General features: G+C 40.5%; 1 protein-coding gene across 1 annotated transcript; it reads right to left on the reverse strand.

Annotated features, from left to right (window-relative positions):
• Positions 1–147: 147 nt before the first annotated feature.
• On the reverse strand, positions 148–18,253 carry GARIN2 (golgi associated RAB2 interactor family member 2). Its single transcript, XM_060098043.1, has 7 exons — positions 18,244–18,253; positions 17,606–17,781; positions 14,625–14,824; positions 13,386–13,920; positions 10,046–10,293; positions 3,149–3,177; positions 148–212 (listed from the first exon to the last, which is right to left on the reverse strand). The coding sequence occupies exons 1-7, from the start codon at positions 18,251–18,253 to the stop codon at positions 148–150; spliced, it is 1,263 nt and encodes a 420-aa protein (XP_059954026.1).
• Positions 18,254–21,404: the final 3,151 nt, after the last annotated feature.

Here is a 21,404-nt window from a genome sequence, read left to right on the forward strand (position 1 = left end):
TCCTGCCTAGAATAGAATCAGATTTACAAACTCACTTTCCATCTACATTCAGTCTAAATTCAATGGGACAAGGGATTAAAATTCTACTAATCTTTGCTTTTCTTGTGGTGAAGAGTGTTGAGTGTGAAAGGGGAAGAAAGAAGTGATTCAGAGGAGTGTGATAGGGGGAAAAGAAATGCTAATCAGAGGGAAAATTGAAAAACTGTACAATCCTAAGTAAGGAAAAGTGAGAAGATATAGGAAAGGAAAGCGGGAAGAATGAGAAAGTGCATGAAAGACAACAAACAGGGAAAATAATTAATACTTTGTGAAAACTGCATGTCAAATGTGTATACTGTACCATCTTTGTGATTTAACAAGCTCAGGAGTGGAATTTTGCTGCACGTTTGCTGTATCTTTCCTCAGCTCCTGATTTCCAGAGCCCCATTTCAAGCTGCCTGATAAATTTACATAGATGGGCCACCAGGACCACAAATATGAGCTAAGAAAATCATAGCAGCAGAAAGGGCCTTGAGACAGCCAGTCATGCCCTCCTCATTCCCCCACCCGTATGCACACACATTTGATAGCTGAGGAAACTGAGGCCCAGAGAGATTAAATGATGCGTTCATGAAACAGAGGAAGTGCAGTTAGAACTCAAACCTAGGGCTTTTGATTCTCAGTTCAGTGTTTCATAGCTGATTTCTTCACCTTTTCCTTCCAGATTTTCTTCTTTTTCCCAGCTTGCTTCATGGGCTCACTACCTCCTAGTCATGTTGCCTCCCAAACTCTGTCCTCCTCTGTCCTTTTTTTCTCGTGTCCACACAGGTAGTTAGTCATTAAAGCTTGTTGACTGTGTGTTCATGTCCTTATTCTCATCTCATTGCTTCTTGCCTGGACAAGACTTTGGTACCCTTCACCTAGACTATTATAATGACATTCTGCCTCTAGCCTCTTCCAGCTTCTTTTACAGTCTTTTTTTTTTTTTTTTTTTTTGTGGTACGCGGGCCTCTCACTGTTGTGGCCTCTCCCGTTGCGGAGCACAGGCTCCGGACGCGCAGGCTCAGCGGCCATGGCTCACGGGCCCAGCCGCTCCGTGGCATGTGGGATCTTCCTGGACCGGGGCACGAACCCATGTCCCCTGCATCAGCAGGTGGACTCTCAACCACTGCACCACCAGGGAAGTCCCCAGCTTCTCTTAGAGACTGCAGTCAGAGTATTCATCCTAAAATGTAATACTAATTATGTCATTCCCTTGGCTTTCAGTGACTCCTCCTTACCTACCAAGTAGTACTTTCCAAACTCCTTAGTGTGGATTACAACCCCCATGACCTGGCTCCTGCCTTGCTTTCCAGCTGCCTCTCTCACTACTCCTAAATTAAACATGCCCAGCCCTGTCTCATCCCTTTGATTTTGCCCACACTGTTCCTTATATCCAGGATATACTTGTTTCCCCTTTCCTAACTCAAAGACTGCCTCCTTTGTAGAATCTTTCATGATTTTCTCTCTTGAGCTAAAACTAAGTTCTCCACTTTTCTCATATAGGGCCTATAACATTCCTATTTATGTTATTTGTGCACATGTCTTGAGGCCAGGTAATAGGTCCTGTTATTTATTTTTAATCTCTCCCAGAGCCTGTCACAGTGCCTCATATATAATAGATAGGCAATGAACGCTTGTTCAGTTGAACAATATTGAGTTTGTGCCAGAAGACAGGTAAAAGAATCAGTCACATATAAGATGAAAATAAAAGTATCAATGTCCTACATTAATTTCAAATTTCCATAGCTAAAATAATGAGTGCTTCAGAATGTACAAAGAATGTACTAATTATATGTTCCTGTACTAATTATGTATTAGTGGTAAGGCTGTTGCTAGATTTATCCTTGTCTTTAGAAAATAAGAGGAAAATGTTTGCCAGTGTAGGATATCTCTGGAATTTTTACAGATTTGATTTCTTTTTGAAATAAAATTTGGGATAGAAATTGATAGATGAAAATTCTATATATTGTGAAGAAAATTTTGTATTTTTCTTATAAACTATGATAGCATTTTCCTACATTTTTTTCAGGTTTAATACTGTAGATTGGAATATAGGTAAAACCACATTACAGTGAAGTTCACCTGGTATTTTGGACACTAAATTCCAGTGGGAAGGCCCAAAGACAAATCCCACTTGTATAAATAGCTTTCCTGTAATCATTTGCTTTTTAAAAATTTTATTGAGCTAACATTTATTTATAACATTATATGAATTTCATGTGTACAACTTTATATTTCTACTTCTGTATATCTTACAATGTGCTCCCCACCAAAAATTTATTTTCCTTCTGTCACCATACACTTGTTCCCTTTTACCCATTTAGCCCTCCCCACCAATCATTTGCTTTTTTTTTTTTTTTTTTTTTTTGGTAGGACTCTTGCAAAAGTGACTAAAAATGTCTTCAAGTGTTTTTGGTATTTTTTTCCTCTCCATTTACATTTAGTTAAATGTGCTTCTGTGTTCCTTCCATGATGTTCTTTTATGTGCATGACTGGAGCTGAGGCCTATTCTACCCCCCAGAAGTTAGACAGTAACTTAGAAGTGGGTCAGCAGCAAGTAAGGGGAGAAATCTTCACCGGTGCCTACAAGACAGCCTCTACTTCAAGCACTTGTTACAGGTTAAAGATCCCGAGACATGGAAATATGTAAGGAAAAAACTGCCAGAAAAAAACATTAAATGGTATCACCTGACAGCGAAGCAGAAGCCAAAGACGTAAGCAGGAAGAAAAGAGGGGCTAGGTGGTTTTAGATTTACCAAGAAATTGAGTTGTGGATCAATTCCCTTCCAAATCAGCAGGAATAAGAGGCCGTATCATGTTCAGGTTCTGCCCGCAGGGCTACCTTGGGAGTGGTTCACGCCCAGTGAGTTAGACATTCAGGGAACTAGGGAACTCTATCAGCACAGAAAAAAGCAAAGTGATGCCTACCACTTGAAAGATAGCATGAATATAGTCTTTGAGGCAGTTTCTGCAGGATAGGACTCTCACAATGGAGCAAAGGCAGGAAAGGGAATGCATCAAAACATCTAGCTGGATTCCTTTGTTCTTAACTATTCTGTTCTAGGACCCAGAGGTGACTGCTTGATACCAGGGATCACAAAGAAATATAGTGGAATTTGTTTCATACCTGAAGTGTCTGAATCAGTTCTCCTGCTCCTGTAAAAATAAATAGCACACTTCAAAGTTTTGCCAGTATAACCACAAATACTTAGAAAAGAACTACTAGGTATGAGATAATCATTCTCTAAGTACTTTGTAGGTAGTAATGAAACATATTTAGCAAGCCAAGGGTATTATTCATTATAATACATCTTAGAGTAAAATTACCTAAATTTTTGTAACATGTAAGCTATCCAACATGTAAAAGCTGTAAAAGTGAGTTGTATGTAATTACATATAACCTATTTTTATTGTAAATATCACCTGTCACTCAGTGAGGCTGTGACCATCCCTGTCCTGCTACTTCTCGAGCCCCTGAAAATTCATTTGAGGTTGAGACTCCAAGAAGCTAACTGCTGCTGCTCTGGGGCTTCCGTAAACAGAGTCAGCTGTGTTGGGAATATAAGCTCTCATAGACACGTGGGGTACATTCTGGAATGGATGGGTGACTGGGGTTACAGTGCCTACTCTGCTAGCTCTTCATCACAATCTGTATGGCCCCAATGGGAATCTTGTAGGTGAATAACATACCCAAGTGTTTGTCCAAGTTAATACACTTCTTATGGTTTAGTGGATAAAATAGGAGACTAGCTGTCAGTTTTTCAGGCTATTTCACTTTCAGAGATGTCTTTGGATAAAGAAGTTTGTTTTCTGCATGCCTGATTTTTAAAATTAATATCAAAAAAATACTTATTTTCGTAACCTCATTCACATGCTAAAATATAAACTTGTCAGTTAATTTTCACCAAATCTTTGTTCCTTGGCTACATTTCAGTAACTCTTTTTGGAAGTATTGCTGTTTGAGTAAAAGGGTTTGCGAATAATAATTATCCTTAGATAATATTTTCCCAGATAAATGTGCAAAGACATAATTCTGATCCATTTAAGAGGTCTGGCAAATCCATGCAGTTCAGGTTCTACAATGGATCTTAAGGTTAAATTAGTAATTTTCTGAGAAGTTTGCAAACAACTACTCATGTACCAAGTAGGTCTGGTGATTTAAATAAGGTTGAGTTTAATGATAAAAGTTTTCAAGAGACTGAGAAATATCAAGAAAGTGTACTTAAAAACAAAATAGGTGCAAATTAAAATAAAGCTTGCCATTATCCTCTTTAAAACAAAGGGAAGAGTCACAGTAGCACTATTGCCAAGGTATGAGAAGGAATATAAATGCTTTATAAAGTAAATCCTTCACTTCTAAAGCACCAAAAATGACATTATACAAGTCTCCAGCATCTTTCACTCATCTAGATTTAAGTTGCTCAATTTACATTTTAAAGACCAATGAATCTAAGGGCAAAATATTCAACGACGTCATTGTTTAATTTTTTTTCCCATTGTTCCAAAGTATACGGTTAGAAAGTGTCACTGAAATCCATGGTCTTGGAGAAGAAAAATGAATATATACTAGAATTTATTTATCACTCTCACAGTGTCCTGACTTAATCCTGCAATTGTCCCAGGATTAAGCATCAGTGAATCCCATTCTGTTCTTTGATCTTATCACATCTTTCATTTATAATGAACATTCTCAAATTAGGCTCTAGCTAGTAATTAAGTTCTTGATGTAAATAGGCAATAAAATATAATTTATGCTTGATTAAATTGGACTTAAGAGGATTAGTTAGAACGAAAATTTGTTTTTTGCTTTGTTTTTATCTATCTCTTTCTTTCTCTACAGTAGGGTCAGCAGCTAGATCACACAGGAAGCTGAGAGACTGAAGGGCAGGGCCTGGAAGAGTTTGGGATTTGCTAACCAAGATCCTTTTCAATCTTTAAAATTCTAAGATTTTTGCTATTTATATAAGCATTCATTTTCTCATCATTTCTAATAGTGGTCATAATAGTGAGACTAACAAAATTTTGCACCTGCAGATCATTTTTCAACCTAAAAACTTAAGTTCTCTCTACAATTTTTAATATTTAAAAAAACTGCTAAGAGCTTATCTAATGCTCAGAGGACTTTTAGGGTAGCAAGACTGTTCTTTATGTGGATACGTGTGTCAAAACCCACAAAACTGTGCAACACAGAGAGTGAACATTAAACTAGGGACTATAGTTAATAATAATGTATCAATATTGTTCATTAATTGTAACAAATGTACCACACTAATGCAGGTGTTAATAATAGGGGAAACTGGGGATGAGAGGAGGGTGAGGACGTGGCAGTGGGGTGGGTATACGGGGCTGTATGTACTATCTGCTCAATTATTCTGTAAATCTAAAACTGTACTTTAAAAAAGTTTACTAATTATTTTTTTTAAGTTTTTTTTTAAAGGCATTAACAGTTAATCCAGTGCTTCAGGGCATCTATTATTTGCAAAAGAGCAAGGAAAGAAGTTGAAATGATTTAAATAGTTAAACTTGTTAGATTTTGAATCGTGTGTTTCTGAAGACTTAGACAATGGCAGGACAGAATTTGAGATATAATGAATGAAATAAAGCAGAAGGAAGATGTCAGAATGATCCAACCTGATTAATTATTATTTAGGACAAATTGCTAGATTGGATGGATTCATTTTTATCTCATTTGTTTTTTAGAAATCTTATGCTTTTCTATGAAAGTCATACTCATACACAGCAAAAGATATATTTTCTATTGAGTGGCACCTGCCTCTATACATTTGCCTCTTACATTCTTTGTTTTTCTCTCACTACTTCTGACAGATGATTGACTACTTTTTAAATCTCCCTTCCTGGGCTTCCCTGGTGGCGCAGTGGTTGAGAATCTGCCTGCTAATGCAGGGGACACGGGTTCGAGCCCTGGTCTGGGAGGATCCCACATGCCGTGGAGCAACTGGGCCTGTGAGCCACAACTACTGAGCCTGCACATCTGGAGCCTGTGCTCCACAACAAGAGAGGCCACGATAGTGAGAGGCCCGTGCACCACGATGAAGAGTGGCCCCTGCTTGACACAACTAGAGAAAGCCCTCACACAGAAACGAAGACCCAACACAGCAAAAATTTTAAAAAAATAAATTAAATTAAATCTCCCTTCCTTCTTTCTCCTCTAACACATCAGACTTCCAATAGTCCTCCTGGGCATTATTTGGTTCCACTGAAAGAACTCAGTGGTTACCATCAAGAAATAATAGATCAGTGTTCTGAGGGAAATTTCTCTATTTCAGCTACTTCTCCACCCTTAATCTGAAGCAGGAAAGTTTCTTCCATCTGGAAAATAAATAAATAAATAAAATCATTCCATCTGAAAGCAGCAGAATACACATTCTTTTTAAGTGCATATGGAACATTCTCCAAGATAGATCACATGATGGGCCACAAAACAAGCCTCAGTGACCTTAAGAAAATTGAAATCATATCAAGCATCTTTTCCTACTACAATGCTGTGAGCTTAAGAAATCAACTACAAGAAAAAAACTGCAAAAACCCACAAATACATGGAGGCTAAACAATATGCTACTAAACAACCAATGGATCACTGAAGAAATCAAACAGGAAATTGAAAAGAAATACCTAGAAACAAATGAAAATGAAAATACGACGATCCAAAACCTATGGGACGCAGCAAATGCAGTTCTAAGAGGGAAGTGTATATCAATACAATCTTACTTCAGGAAACAAGAAAAATCTCAAACAACCTAACTTTACACCTAAAGCAACTAGAGAAAGAACAAACAAAATCCAAAGTTAGTAGAAGGAAAGAAATCATAAAGATCAGAGCAGAAACAAGCGAAATAGAGATGAAGAAAACAATAGAAAAGATCAATGAACTAAAAGCTGGTTCTTTGAAAGGATAAACAAAACTGATAAACCTTTAGCCAGGCTCATCCAGAAAAAGAGAGGGCTCAAATCGATAAAATTAGAAATGAAAAAAAAGAAGTTACAGCTGACACCACAGAAATACAAAGGATCATAAGAGACCACTACAAGCAACTATATGCCCCCAAAATGGACAACTTAGAAGAAATGGACAAATTCTTAGAGAGGTACAATCTCCCAAGACTGAACCAGGAAGAAATAGAAAATATGAACAGACCAAACACAAGTACTGAAATTGAATCTGTGATTTAAAAACTCCCAGCAAGCAAAAGTCCAGGACCAGATGGCTTCACAGCTGAATTCTATCAAACATTTAGAGAAGAGTTAACACCTATCCTCTGAAGCTATTCCAAAAAATTGCAGAGGAAGGAACACCTGCAAACTCAGTCTATGAGGCCACCATCACCCTGATACCAAAACTAGACAAAGATACCACAAAAAAAGAAAATTACAGGCCAATATCACTGATGAACTTAGATGAAAATATCCTCAACAAAATACCAGCTATCCAAATCCAGCAATACATTAAAAGGATCATACACCATGATCAAGTGGGATTTATCCCAGGGATGCAAGGATTTTTCAATATTTGCAAATCAATCAGTGTGATACACCACATCAACGAATTGAAGAATAAAAGCCATATGATCATCTCAATAGATGCAGAAAAAGTTTTTTTTTTTTTTTTTGCGGTACGCGGGCCTCTCATTGTTGTGGCCTCCTCCGCTGCGGAGCACAGGCTCCGGACACGCAGGCTCAGCAGCCATGGCTCACAAGCACAGCCGCTCCGCGGCATGTGGGATCTTCCCGGACCGGGGCACGAACCTGTGTCCCCTGCATCAGCAGGCGGACTCCCAACCACCGTGCCACCAGGGAAGCCCGCAGAAAAAGTTTTTGACAAAATTCAACACCCAGTTATGATACAAACTCTCCAGAAAGTGGGCATAGAGGGAACCTACCTCAACATAATAAAGGCCATGTATGACAAACCTACAGCTAATATCATGACAATGGTGAAAAACTGAAAGCATTTCCTCTAAGATTAGGAATAAGACAAGGATGTCCACTCTCACCACTTTTATTCAACATAGTTTTGGGAGTCCTAGCTATGGCAATCAGAGAAGAAAAAGACATGAATTGATTTTTTTTTATTGGGGTATAGTTGATTTACAATGTTGTATTAGCTTCTGCTGTACAGTGAAGTGAATCAGCTATATGTATACATATATCCCCTCTTTTTTGGATTTCCTTCCCACTTAGGTCCACCACAGAGCATTGAGTAGAGTTCCCTGTGCTATACAACAGGTTCTCATTAGTTATCTATATGAATTGATTTTTAATATATTTTTTTAATCCAAACTTCAAAGCTCTTGGTCATATAGGAAAAATTTCTGAAGAAGCCTCCCTTGAGTTTGAGCTGATTGTTCTTCCTATGGCTATGAAGGGGAATCCTCATTTTGGCTCTGGCGCCTCAGGAGAAGCCCTCACAAGCCTTGCTCAGCCCTTCTTTGTACCTAGGACTGGCTTCTCATAAGGCAACAGTTCTCAAACCTGATTGTACATTTGAACCACTGGGAAGCCTATTACAACACAAAATGCTGAGACCATCCCAGAGTTTATGATTCAGCAGGGTGGGGGTGGGCCTGAGAATTTACATCATTAACTGGCTCCCAGGTGATGCTGCTGACCAGCCACACATTAAGAACCACTGGTATAGAAACCCTAGATAGGACACGATGCTTTGCTTAAGCATACAACCAAAAGTATTGAAATTATAATCAAGATCCACCAACACCTTGAATGTATTGGCACTTGGATCTAGAGGCCCTAGAATTGTGAGAAATGTGGCTGCCCAGGAGCAAAAGCAAATGTTACACTGACTTCAAGGCTTAGGAATCCTCTAAGGATCATCCATATTCCTTCCTTTCCCTGAACCCCTTCTTAGCTGGGAAAGAAGGTTAAGAAGAAAGCCAGTTTTGAACACATAACCCTCAGTCAATTAAGATATTTTGTTTTCTGTTTTTGTTTTTGTTTTGACAGAATAGTCAACTTTCTTTTATCTACGCTGTTGGAAATGAAGTAATAGTGACAATAATGATCATTTACTGACCACCTAACATGTCCCATTTATAATTGTTATGCAGTCAGTCAGCTTGGAACTCTATTCCCTCAGAGCTCCACCCTCCCTTCAATCTCTGCCATTCCTCAGAGAAGCAGTTCCTGACCACTTTTATAAAATATCCCTACTCCCTCCTCAAATCCTTCTGTTACTTTTTGTTTTCTCGCAGCACATTCCAGCTGGCATAATATACTTTATTTGATTATTATCTATACCCTCCACTAGAATGAAACACTCCATGACTTGTTTTCACTGCTGTATTTCCAATCTCTAGCACATAGAAGGTGCTCAGTAAATATTATTGAATGAATGAATCAAACTTCTAAAAAGTTTGTTTCCCTGTTTTCCCCTGTTCCTTTTTATATTTAAAAAGAACTTAGACATAATTCATGACATTCCTCATTTTCATTCTTGCTAATATAGCATTTAGATCTCTATATTTTTCTCTGGTTTCTTATTAGCTGTTATTCCAGAATGATCATATTAATTTTTATCTTTATAATACCACAGTGTCTCTCACATTCATCTTGCAATTGGGTATTACAATTATAAAAATTGTTTTTCAGATTATTAAGTTATTCATTGGAAATGTAGAAAAGGGTAAGGGATATGTAGAGAAGAAAATACAGAGAAGTGTAAAGATAAAAATACCCATAATTACTCTAGCCTCTAACTCCAAAATGTGGACATCCTGATTCTGTTATTTTCTTCAGCACACACCACTGACGCCAGGCAGATAGCCCAGGATGCTAACTGAATGGTGTGAGAAGTTGGTGTGAAAATAAAAATTAGACAAAGTTGAACGAAATGTGGATAACTGAGTTGATTATGTTATCATTCAATTACATTGTATGTATGTCTGAGAATCTTCAGCGAACAATGCCCTAGTTGCAGGGACTTGAAAGCATGCACTTATTTACATACTTCACATCTTAGCATCACTTGGCATTTCCCTGCCTCACATACCTGGATTCTTCAGCCTTGAGAGCTGTGCTTTTAGAGCCTGTTGTCCTTATTTCAGAGGGTCTATCGCTCATCTCTTTGGATTTATTTGTCTCACCTTCTTCTGGAGTCAAGGTAGTTTGCAAACATCTTTCACCTTCGAAAGTCAGCATTAGGTTTGAGATGGTGACATGTTTTGAGGATTCTCTAAACTCATTCTTAATTTTTGTATCTTGTAGACAACCAGCCTTCAGAATATTTTCCATTTTTTCCTTTGAAAATAACAAGCGGCAGCAAATCAGGGAGCAGAAGAGCATCATACAGAAGCAGATGATTTAAGGAGCAGTAATCATTTCATCTATATTTACTGAGTGGCCTCAAGTGCACAGGCACCATGATGAGGGGGGTGAGCCTTGGTATTGCACAGCCATTGAGAAGAGCCCAGGCGGGTGCTGGAGGCTGGCAGCATGGGGACCTGACACAGCACATGCTAAAACTCATGTGGTCAGGGACACCAATGTCACCTCACACAAGAAAATTAGGACTCAATTGCAGGACTTCCTCTCCCTGAATTGGCAGGAAAGGAAGGTTTTCTAGAAATGCCTCGACACCTGCTCCCCAACCCAAGGTTGCTCTTGATTTAAGAGCATCTAATAGGTGACAGGAGTTGGAGGTTCCTAGTAATACTAAAGAGTTTGTTTTTCAAAAGACTTAGAATCTAAAACTTGGTACCTTAAAATATCTGCCATTCTAATGTCCTGGTTTCTGTTAATACACCACTTCTGTCACTCCCCGCCTTCCTTGGAATCTCTCTCAGGCCTCAGAGCAATAGGTCAGCTGGTCTTAAGGACTTTGTCTATCTGGGACTTCCCTGGTGGTCCAGTGGTAAAGAATCTGCCTTCCAATGCAGGGGACATGGGTTTGATCCCTGGTCAGGCAACTGAGATCCCACGTGCCGCCGGGCAACTAAGCCTGCGCGCCTCAACAAGAGAGCCCACGTGCCGCAAACTACAGAGCCCATGAGCTCTGAAGCCCACACACCACAACCAGGGAGAAGCCCATGTTCCACAACGAAAGATCCCGCGTACCACAACTAAGACCCTATGCAGCCAAAAATTAAAATAAATAAATAATAAATCTTTAAATAAAGACCCTGTCTCTCTGATGTCATTCACATCTGCACCTTCTTCCTCCCTTTGTCATTATGTAGTCCATCACCTCTATGGCTGTTCCTTGAAAATAATGCAATAACCTTCTTTAAAGCTAAAACATTTTTTCTGACAATGAAAGTAATGTATATTTATCATAGAATATTTAGAAAATCCTAAGAGATATAAAGTTAGAGGGAGAAAATTATTGCTTGCTTGATGCCACAGGCCAGAAATAACTACCATGACAGATTTCATTCGATCTTTCTGTCCATTTATTTATTTTGGATGTGTCTGCTTTGTGGTCATATCCCACTTTTTTCACTTAATGATTTATTATAAAAATTTCCCCATGTTATTAAAAACTGTGTAAAGCTACTTGAATTTTTCTAATTAAAAATTATTTTTATTGGAGGAAACAAAAAATTCAGAAATATATAAAGAAGAAAACATCAATTGCTTATAAAATTGCAATCTAGAAATAAACTACTGTTAACAATATGACTTTTCCCCCTCCTATTGTCTGTGTGTTTACATGCATTTTTATGTAATAAGGATCATATTCTTTACTTCATTTTTCACTCAGGTTTACATCATAAACATTTTTCCAAGTAAAGAAAAATTCTCCAACAATTTTAACAGCTACAGAGTAGTCATTTGTTTAACAAATATTTCCTGAGTGACTATGATCTTGCCAGTCACTGTGGTTGCTCCTGAATGAGATAAACATGGCACCTGACCTTTGTGGATTTAAATTCATTTAGCCATTTCTCTGTGGTGGATGTTTAGCTTACTTCCGTATTTTCATTATTTCATTTTTATAAACATGGTATAGATGTGGTATGATTAACATCTTTATAGCTAAATCCTCATTCCTATTGATGATTAACTCCTTAAGAAAGATTCTTAAAAGTGGAATCACTGAGTCAAAGGGTGTCAACATTTCTAGGTTCTTGACTCATAATGATTTCAAGAAAGTTTGTTCCAATTCTCACCCTACCATGAATCTTTACAAATTCCAAGGTGACCCCACCTTTACCAACACTGACTATTTTTATTCTTTTAATTAGCAGTTTTATAGGTGAAATTTTTTTCAAGTTTGCATTTCTTTGATTACTAGTGAGGTAAAACTTTTCCACTAAATTCATTAGCTAGCGTTTTCTTCTAGAAATGTCCATCTTTGTCCTCTGCCATTTTTCTGTTGTGGGCCCCACGGAGGTTTCTCAGCAGCAGTCTACACACTGATCTCTTTACCTGCAATCCATCCTTCCATCAGACTAATCTTTTAAAAACACAGCTCCTTCACTCCCTTACACAGTGATTTTGTGGCTAAGGTTTGCCCAAGGACTGAGTCTACACTTCTTATTTTGGCATTCAAGGTTTGCAAGCAACTTTCCATTCTATATCCTAATATTTTCCACATATATTATGCTCCAGCCAAACTGATTTATTCTCAGATGTGTCTCTGTGTTTTTCCACTTTCTGGCCCTTTCTAAAGATGCTCACTTTGGGTATTTTATTTTCTTATTCCCACCTTCACTTCTTATTGAAATTTCACCCCATCCTTCAGTATACTTCATACTTTTGTGTACATTTAAACCTTAATATAGCCCTTGCATGATATTAGTATCCTCATTTGAGAGATGAGGAAACAGACTCATGTAGGTTCAGTGACTTGGCCAAACTAATATGCAGCAGGGCAAGATTCCAACCCAGGACTTCTGACTCTGATAACAAAGTTCCTTCTATCCCACCATAGCTTTCTGATACAGGGTTAAGTTGTATGGTATGGATGTGCACTGCCTGTTTCAGGGAACATCTTACAACTCTTTTACACCAGGGTTCAGGTATCAGAACTCATTATTAATATTAGGTTACTCAGATTAAGTTCCATAGCATTTTATTTATTTATTTATGTATTTATTTATTTTGCGGTACGCAGGCCTCTCACTGTTGTGGCCTCTCCCGTTGTGGAGCACAGGCTCCGGATGCGCAGGTTCAGCGGCCATGGCTCACAGGCCCAGCCGCTCCACAGCATGTGGGATCTCCCCGGACCAGGGCACGAACCTGTGTCCCCTGCATCGGCAGGCGAACTCTCAGCCACTGTGCCACCAGGGGAGCCCTCCATAGCATTTTGATAATCGATGTCAGGTAGCTTACCAAAAAAGGTGAAAGAGAGTGATTATTAGAGAATGAAAGTCTTCTATGTCACATACCTTTTCCTCCCGCTTGGCCCTGAGTATCTCATCACTTTCAAACACCACTGTGATCCCTGAGCCCACTGTGACATTGCAGATGTCCGTGACTTCTGTGACTTCTGTGACAATTCTTGTATCTGGGGCCTCGGTGACCTCATTTTCTGGAATATCCGTGACATTGGTGACATCGGTGATGTCCGTGAATTCTGAGAAATCAGTGCTTTCTATGCCATTGATGGGGTCTGAACATATGTACAGGTGTGGGGTCTGTTCAGCTGTGAAGGCTGCAATATCCATGATGTCCATTGACCCTGTGATGTCTGTGCTGTTTGTGATTTCTAAGAGGCTGGAGACTTCTGACACTTTGGAAGCTTTGGCTTTCTCCTCATTCAAGAGGGAGATGAGTTCCACCCACTGATGGAATAGGGTGTCTTGTTTGCATGCAGGGGCACACAGCTGTAAGTAGTAGGCTTGGCCACTCACCAGCTTTACTTTGATGCGCATATTCTCAGCATCATGCACAGAAAGAGTCACAAACTGCAGAGGGAGAAACCTGCAGACAAATGCAAATATCATCTAGAGGTCTGATTGGAAATTATCATGAGGACTTTCCTTTCATAGCAGTTTGTGGCGTGAGACTCAGGACAACAGGCGTGTCTCTCTGACAGGCCTGGGGAGGGGCAGGCATGGGATGGGGCAGGACCTTCTTGTGGCCATATGTTCCCAGGTCTGGTTCTTAGCTTTTGAGGGTCAAAACTTTGATTTTTAGTACATGTAATCAGGCTCCTGAGGGCCATCTTGCCTGAATCATACTAAGACTCTAATGCACTAAAATATCAACTGTTTATTATTTATTTAGGAGAAGTTGTCCCATTTAGTTAGTCCTGCAAGGTTGAGACTCAGAGAAGTTAGTGATTTGCTGTGGGTCCTACAGCAAGTTGGTGGCTTGAGACAAGACCAGAGCTAATTCTGATGGAAGTTGGGATAGGGTGGGGGGAATGTTCTAGAGAGGCATTTTATTATGAGCCTTCAGTTCCTGTTACTTAGGTTTAATTTTTGAAAAGTGAATGGCCTGTTTGACTTCCAGGTTGTCAAACTATCTCCCCAGACTTTAAGGATGTGACTCTCTCACCTGCAGCAGGGAGCACAAGTGAGATGCTCCCTTGGACCACTTGTCATCTGTGTTTCTAGTCTCAGCTCCTCAGGGGTAAAGCATGTTTTCTGAGAGGTCTTTAACCTCTTCCCTTTGTAACTCACCTGGTGAGCACCAGATTCTCTGGAGAAGGAGAGGTCAGAAGACTTTTTAAAAGGGGTTCTGAATCTTTTCGGGCGGTGGGTGTCAGATGTGCCAACAGCATCACGTTGGGGGTCTTGAGGGTGGGACTGGAAGAGCAGATGCCTACAGTCACCCAGTTGGCTCGGTTATGAAGGTAAATGGATTCACCTCTCCTGTTGACCTGAGGCAGAGAACAGGAAGAGGAGTTTTCTGTTAAAGTGTGTGGCCCTGACAACCTCGTTTACCCAAGCAGTGTAGGAATAAAGGAGAAATGAACCATGATGCCTTTGTTCATGTGAATTCTTAGAGATATCACAGAGAACAGACAGACACAGTCTCTGACCTGTGGGGTCCACTGGGGAAGGCGAACATTAAACAAGTATGTCACTAAGCGTTGTTGTAAGTGTTACTGAGTATAAGTTCAGGGTGCGGTGCTGTGGAGCACATCACAGAAAACTGGACTTGGGAGGAAAAAGGCAGTGGTGTGCTGTTAAGTGTGTAACTACTGTCTCTCGGGAGATACTCATAAGTTTATTATCAATTTCACTGGTATAAAAGATGAGTAGCACACAATTTACAGACAATGATATACCATACTCTTTATGTTAAATCCATACAACCAACTGATTCTCCCAGAAGTCAAACTTGTATCCATAACCTCAAGATAATCGTAAAATGTAGTAATATAATAGGAATGATGAGTTTTGAGTATTTGTTGCCTTTGTTTTTTTTTTGGGGGGGGTACTTCTAAAAAACATTTACTTATTTATTTATTTCCGCTGCACTGGGTCTTAGTTGCGGCATGTGGGCTCTTAGTCACAGCATGTGGACTTCTTAGTTGCAGCATGCAGACTTTTAGTTGCAGCATGCATGTGGGATCTAGTTCCCCGACCAGGGATCAAACCCAGGCCCCCTGCATTGGGAGTGCAGAGTCTCACCCACTGGACCACCAGGGAAATCCCTTGTTGCCTTTGTTTTGAATAGTTTTATTTATAAGTTTATACAATTTAATTCTTAATGATGGCTGTGTTTAACAACTGACTTGTAAACTTCCTGAACACTTACCAATCGGCCAGCTCCAGCACACCCTCACCATAGGGTCAGAAAATCCTCCCCTGAGGAAGGGACCTCTAGCTGAGACCTGAACCATGTGGGACATAGACTGGCTGAGAATCTCTGCCAGTTGGAAGAGGAGGAGACTGGAAAGTGGGTAGACAGGGATGTGAAGGAAGCCAGAGAGGGGAAACACTTGGTTTCTCAGCTGTACATTAACTGCTTCAAAAAAAAAATAAATGACTTAAAAGCAAATATATTTAGAAAGAGATTGTAGCCTACACTATTGATTACCTACCCAAAGCCATGCTCCTATTCTTCCGGATTAATGGAATTCTGGTTTTGTCCAGTATCTACCCCTCAGGGATGCTGCCCCAGCTGAGGAGCTAAATCCTGATCCACCTAAACTGTCATGGTGATCCATTCCATCCCCTGGCCAGTGATTGCTCTCAGCAGGCCCTGGCTGATGAGACACTACTGGGGGCCTCCTGGAGGCTCTGGGAAAGGGTTCTCAGCCCTCACAGACAGTTCAAGGATGAGACACATCCCTTCCGTTGCTGGCAGCTGTCATGTCCTGTTTGCATGTGATATTACGAAGGGAGTGCATTTGAGGGTGACAGAACAAAAAGAGACAACCCGGGTCCCTGATGACTCCCATGAGTGAGTTGATGTCCTGTGGTTCTTTCACTCTGCTTGAGATAATTGTTGTTCTTTTTTGCTCACAGTTGAGTCAGGAACCTTGATAACTTACTGCCAAAGACATACCGACCACAAGAGGTTGGGTGTGTTAAAGGGAATAACATATCCAGTTAAGACATGGGGCCATGTCTGATTTATAGAATACTGACTGCCTCTCCCAGTGTTCATTAGAGCTTGAAAATGGTTATTTGAAAAAGGTGCAGAAGTGTGAAAAATAAAATAAAAAGATTATTAGTAGGAAAGAAGCACACAGAAGGTAAAGGACATCAAATCACAGCATCACATGCGTTCTGGGGCATGACTTAAACGTTAGTGTTCTTCGAGGCATCCCCTCCCTCCTATGGTGTCTGGAAGTGAGGAGGTCTCCCATCAGTGCAGAGAATGTGTGTATGTTGTCGTTCCTGTCACTCCTTTGTAGAATAAGCCGAGGAGCTGCTTAAATGGGCGTTTCACGTTAGACTTGGTTGTGACATTTCCATGAAGTTTAAGGGTATGGCCCACACCATTTAACTCATTTCCCTGGTTCTTTGTCTGAATTTTTTTTTCCCTTTGGCCATACCTCACAGGCTGCGGAACTTCCCCAACCAGTGATTGAACCTGCACCCCCCTGCAGTGGAAGCATAGAGTCTTAACCCCTGGGCCTCCAGGGAAGCCCCTGTCTGAATAATTTAATGTTGAATGTTTAGTGGAAAGTTAGAACTGCTCTCAGATGCATTGAAGTGTAGTTTCATTCATAATGTAGGTACATTTTTAGGAGAAGGAAACTTTTCTCCCTGACACAATTTGACAATTATATTTTACCTTCAGAACTAAGAACCAAAATGCATTTTAATCCCTAGCTGTGTCAGAGATATTAGTCTTTAAAATGTCTCCTAAGTTAAGCAGTTATCTGAGTGCTTTCCTGTGGCAGAATATTCTAAAAATGACTATAATCTCTTTGTGTAGTTTTGGGGAGATGATGATAGAATGAAAATTTCAGTAGACTTGGGACAGAATTTCTAGGTAAGAGTTTGTTGGGAAAATTTGAAATGAATTTTCCTTTTACATTATAATTATTTTAGGTTGTTTGAAGTTCCCAAACTATTCCTTTTAATTGTGTCACACATTCCCTTGCCACGTTAAAACAATTTTTCCAACTTTTTCTGTTGTCTTTGAGAAAATTAATTACCAAAGTTATTAGAACTTAATTCAGGGCTCAATTATTATTTACCTGGATAAAATTGCTTTCTAATATGGGAGGAGATACAAAAGGGGCATACTCTCCTTCATCCAACATATTTTGAAGCTCTCCTGGATCCTTGGAGTCTGGGACACAGATGTCATCTTGCTTGTCTATCCTCGTAGTAGACTTCCTGTTATTCTTCTTCATTGTGCTTATGTATAAACCTCAGAAAGTTGAAGAAATGGAAATACAATGAACAGAGTCAGAGAAAATCTAATATAATAATTAAGTCACCTCACTTATCCACTAATTCAACAAATTTTATCAATATCTATGACATTCCAGGGACCGTGGTGGGCACTGGAGATCCATGTGAATAAGACCAATAAGATGCCTGCCCTCATGCAGGTTACAATCTCTGGGGAAACAGTGAGTAAGCAAGAAGATGTTGGATGATAAGGGCTACAAAGATTCTGGATCAGATGCATGTGATAAAAATTGTCTGCAGTGTGGGGCTGGCAACAGAAATTAGTTAGGGTGGTTAGGGGAGGCCTCTCAGCATACATCCCTCCTCCCCAAACCATTATTTTCCATCTTCCTAATTAATGGTACCTCTATCCTTCCCAGCATGCACAGGCCTAAAGTCATTTTCTGTAAGTAGGGTATACCATACTAACCATACTAACCTGAGACCATCTCTTCCTGACCATTCACCCATGACCGAGGCTTAGTGAACAGTGAGTATCTATCTAGTCACTGACAGCTGTACATCTCCTGCTGTCACTCTGGCTCTGTCTCCAGAAACTGCTTCAGTAGACACCAATGCCTCTACATCATTGGATTTTACCTTTCATCTACCAGAAATCACAGAATTCCAAGAAAGGAACAGGTCCTAGAATGCGATTCTGTTCAAACCTTCAAAAGATTACTCTTCCTTCTTCACAAACTCCATGCCAGTTAGAGGAAGGGTCCTTAATTGGCAAGCAGTAAGTTCTGAATGCTTATTTCCACCTCAGTCCTTTCTCAGAGATCCTTTTTTTCCTTTCCCTAGCCAAGTTAGAGGGTAGCAGTGAACATGCCCCATCTCTGTCCCAGCCAGGGCCTGGGACACAGAGACCACCGCTGCCTGCTATCCCATGAGCGTGTGACTCTGGGAATTCTCATCAGACCTTCTGCTGGTGACAACGCAGTGCCCCCCTTCAGTGCATCTTACACATGAATATAGGGAAAGTGAAATGACTCAAGAGAAAGTGAAATAGTCCAGAGGAGCCAAAATGTAAAAAGAATGAGACAAAAGAGATCATTCAGGAAAAAAAAAGAGAAAGAGATAAAACAACAACAATCAGCTGAAACAGAGATGATGGAAAATAATAATCAACGAAATATACTTAGTTCTTGCTTTGTGGCAGGCAATAATAGCTTTACATGCACTGTCTCATTTGATTCTAAAAGCACTATGAAGTAGCATTTTTAAGATGCTCATTTTATACACCATGAGGCTTGGAGAGGGAAAGTAACTTACCCGAGGTCACACAGCTTATAAGTCCCCACACCAGGAATCAGAACCTCATAGTCTGACTAGAGGAGCTTATGCCATGGCCTAAGGTTCAGTCCTGCCCTGAGTGTTTGGAAAGATGGATGTGAGAATCGGCAACGGTGCGAGGGGTCAGGATAGGTCAGGACGTATGGGAAAAAGGAAAAGGAGGGTGAACCAGAGACAACAGAAGGTGCCTTCCCCTACTTCCTATTCTCTTCCCTTCCTGAATAATTAGTCCTAAATCCATTAGCTGGGAAAAAGGGAGGCAGGACTCTGTAATGGGGGGAGTGAGGAGCCACAGCTCAGGACACAAGGGAGGCAAGAGGGCATCTATTACCAGGAGAAGGGGTGCAGCCCAGTGTAAGAAACCAGGGCTGAGCAGCCTGAGGAGGGGGTCCGAGAGGGAGAGAGGATGGTGGCAGAGATGGGTAATTGGTTCATGCAGGGGAATTGATCTAATAAAATAGGAGACCATGAGACTCTGTGTAAATTAAAATTTCAATGAGGAACAGAATATGTAGTTCAAAGTACCTCTCACCAACATATTTATCAGTGTCAAGGGGAAAAAAGTAACTTTACAGCGAAGAAGCTGGGCAGACACCGTCTCAATGAAGTGATGAGTGAACACTCTCAGTAATGGGAAAAATCAAAATGATGTACCACCTTACAGGATGCAACGAGATGCACACATCATTCTGTGATATTCCTCCCAAAGACGCATGACCTGAATCCAATTATAAGGAAATAACAGACAGATCCAAATTGAGGGACTTTCTACAAAATAACTGGCCTGTGATCTTAAAAAATGTCAAACTAATGAAAGTCAAAGAAAGAGTATAGAGCTGCTCCAGACTGAAGGGGGCTAAAGAGACATGACAGTGATTCTGAACTGGATCCTTTGGCCATGCAGGCCATTACTGGGACAACTGGCAAACGCTGAGTGGGGTCTCGGGATTAGGTGGTGGTAAGAGGCAATGCTCCTGTTCTGGTTTTGATGGTTGTATTTTGGCTGTGTAGGAGAATGCCCTTGATTGTATTTGGGGATAATAGGGCAACAACTTGGCAAATTACTCTCGAAACCTTCAGGAAAAAAAAGTCTTTGTAGTGTACTTGCAATATTTCTGTTTGTGATTGTTTAAACATTTTAATGGGAATAATAATACAAGGAAAGAGGAAGGAAAAGAAGGTATAGACCAGGGGTCCCCAACTCCCGGGCCATGGACTGGTACCAGTCTGTGGCCTGTTAGGAACCAGGCTGCGCAGCAGGAGGTGAGTGGCTGGCGAGCAAGCAAAGCTTCATCTGTATTTGCAGACGTTCCCCATTACTTGCATTACTGCCTGAGCTCCGCCTCCTGTCAGATCAGTGGCACCGGTGAGTTGTATAATTATTTCATTATATATTACAATGTAAGAATAATAGAAATAAAGTGCGCAATAAATGTAATATGCTTGAATCATCCTGAAAACGTCCCCCACCCCTGGTCCCTGGAAAAATTGTCTTCCATGAAACCGGTCCCTGGTGCCAAAAAGGTTGGGGACTGCTGGTATAGACGAGAGGTTGGAGGAGCGGAGGTGGATGAGTTCTGAGTGTTTGGCCATCAGTGCAAAAGACTGTATTTAGCCACTTCAGGATTCCAAGGAGAGAGCTTTGCAATAGCAATGAGAGAATCCTCACAGTGATAGGATGGTAGGAAAAAGGCACATAATGGCCCATTGCCATCTAGGTTTTCTCTCCTCCATGACATCCAGGAGGACAAGGTATTTATTTTATCAACACTGAGTGACTGAGAAACAATGAAGCTGCCTTAGAGAATCAGAGGACACAGCAAGTGCTGAAAACATCAACTGGATTCTTTGGGGCCTAAATATATGGGGATCTCCTAGAATCTGACAAGAAATCACAAGAAAGGTGCATTTTTAGATGAGAGCAAGGTATGACGGAGGAAGGAAAGCAAAGGTCAGCAGCCTTTTGGTTCAGGGTTACCAGCAATATCACAGCAACTATTCACCCTTCACTTCCCAGAACAGCTGTGATTGCTTACACTTTTGTCCCTGTCAGCCCAGATTCTCTACTATCAGTTCACATGTACCTGCTTGGGGTCTAGAAAAGCTGATCCCTGTAAGCAATGTCTTTGGTACAGCGTCATTCCCAGAAGAGGAAAGGAGAAAGAGAAAGCCTGGAAAGTGGAGTGAGTAGAAAGGGAAGGGAGAGAGAGACCAAGGGTGAGGGCGCATGTGACAGTGTAGCTCTACGTGGTCCCCCCCCCACCCCCATACACACCATCACCTCTTACCTCAACTCAGGGCCAA

The sequence above is a fragment of the Mesoplodon densirostris genome, chromosome 4, assembly GCF_025265405.1.
Source record: "Mesoplodon densirostris isolate mMesDen1 chromosome 4, mMesDen1 primary haplotype, whole genome shotgun sequence".
Classification (NCBI taxonomy): Eukaryota; Metazoa; Chordata; class Mammalia; order Artiodactyla; family Ziphiidae; genus Mesoplodon; species Mesoplodon densirostris.

What these genes read in the sequence shown, in the direction of transcription:
- GARIN2 (XM_060098043.1), bottom strand. An exon ending in TAGAAAGCAATTTTATCCAG is followed by an intron (nt 14,825 to 17,605) that starts GTAAATAATAAT and finishes TCTCTGCCTCAG; the next exon opens with GTCAACAGGAGAGGTGAATC. An exon ending in GGGCCAAGCGGGAGGAAAAG is followed by an intron (nt 10,294 to 13,385) that starts GTATGTGACATA and finishes TTATTTTCAAAG; the next exon opens with GAAAAAATGGAAAATATTCT.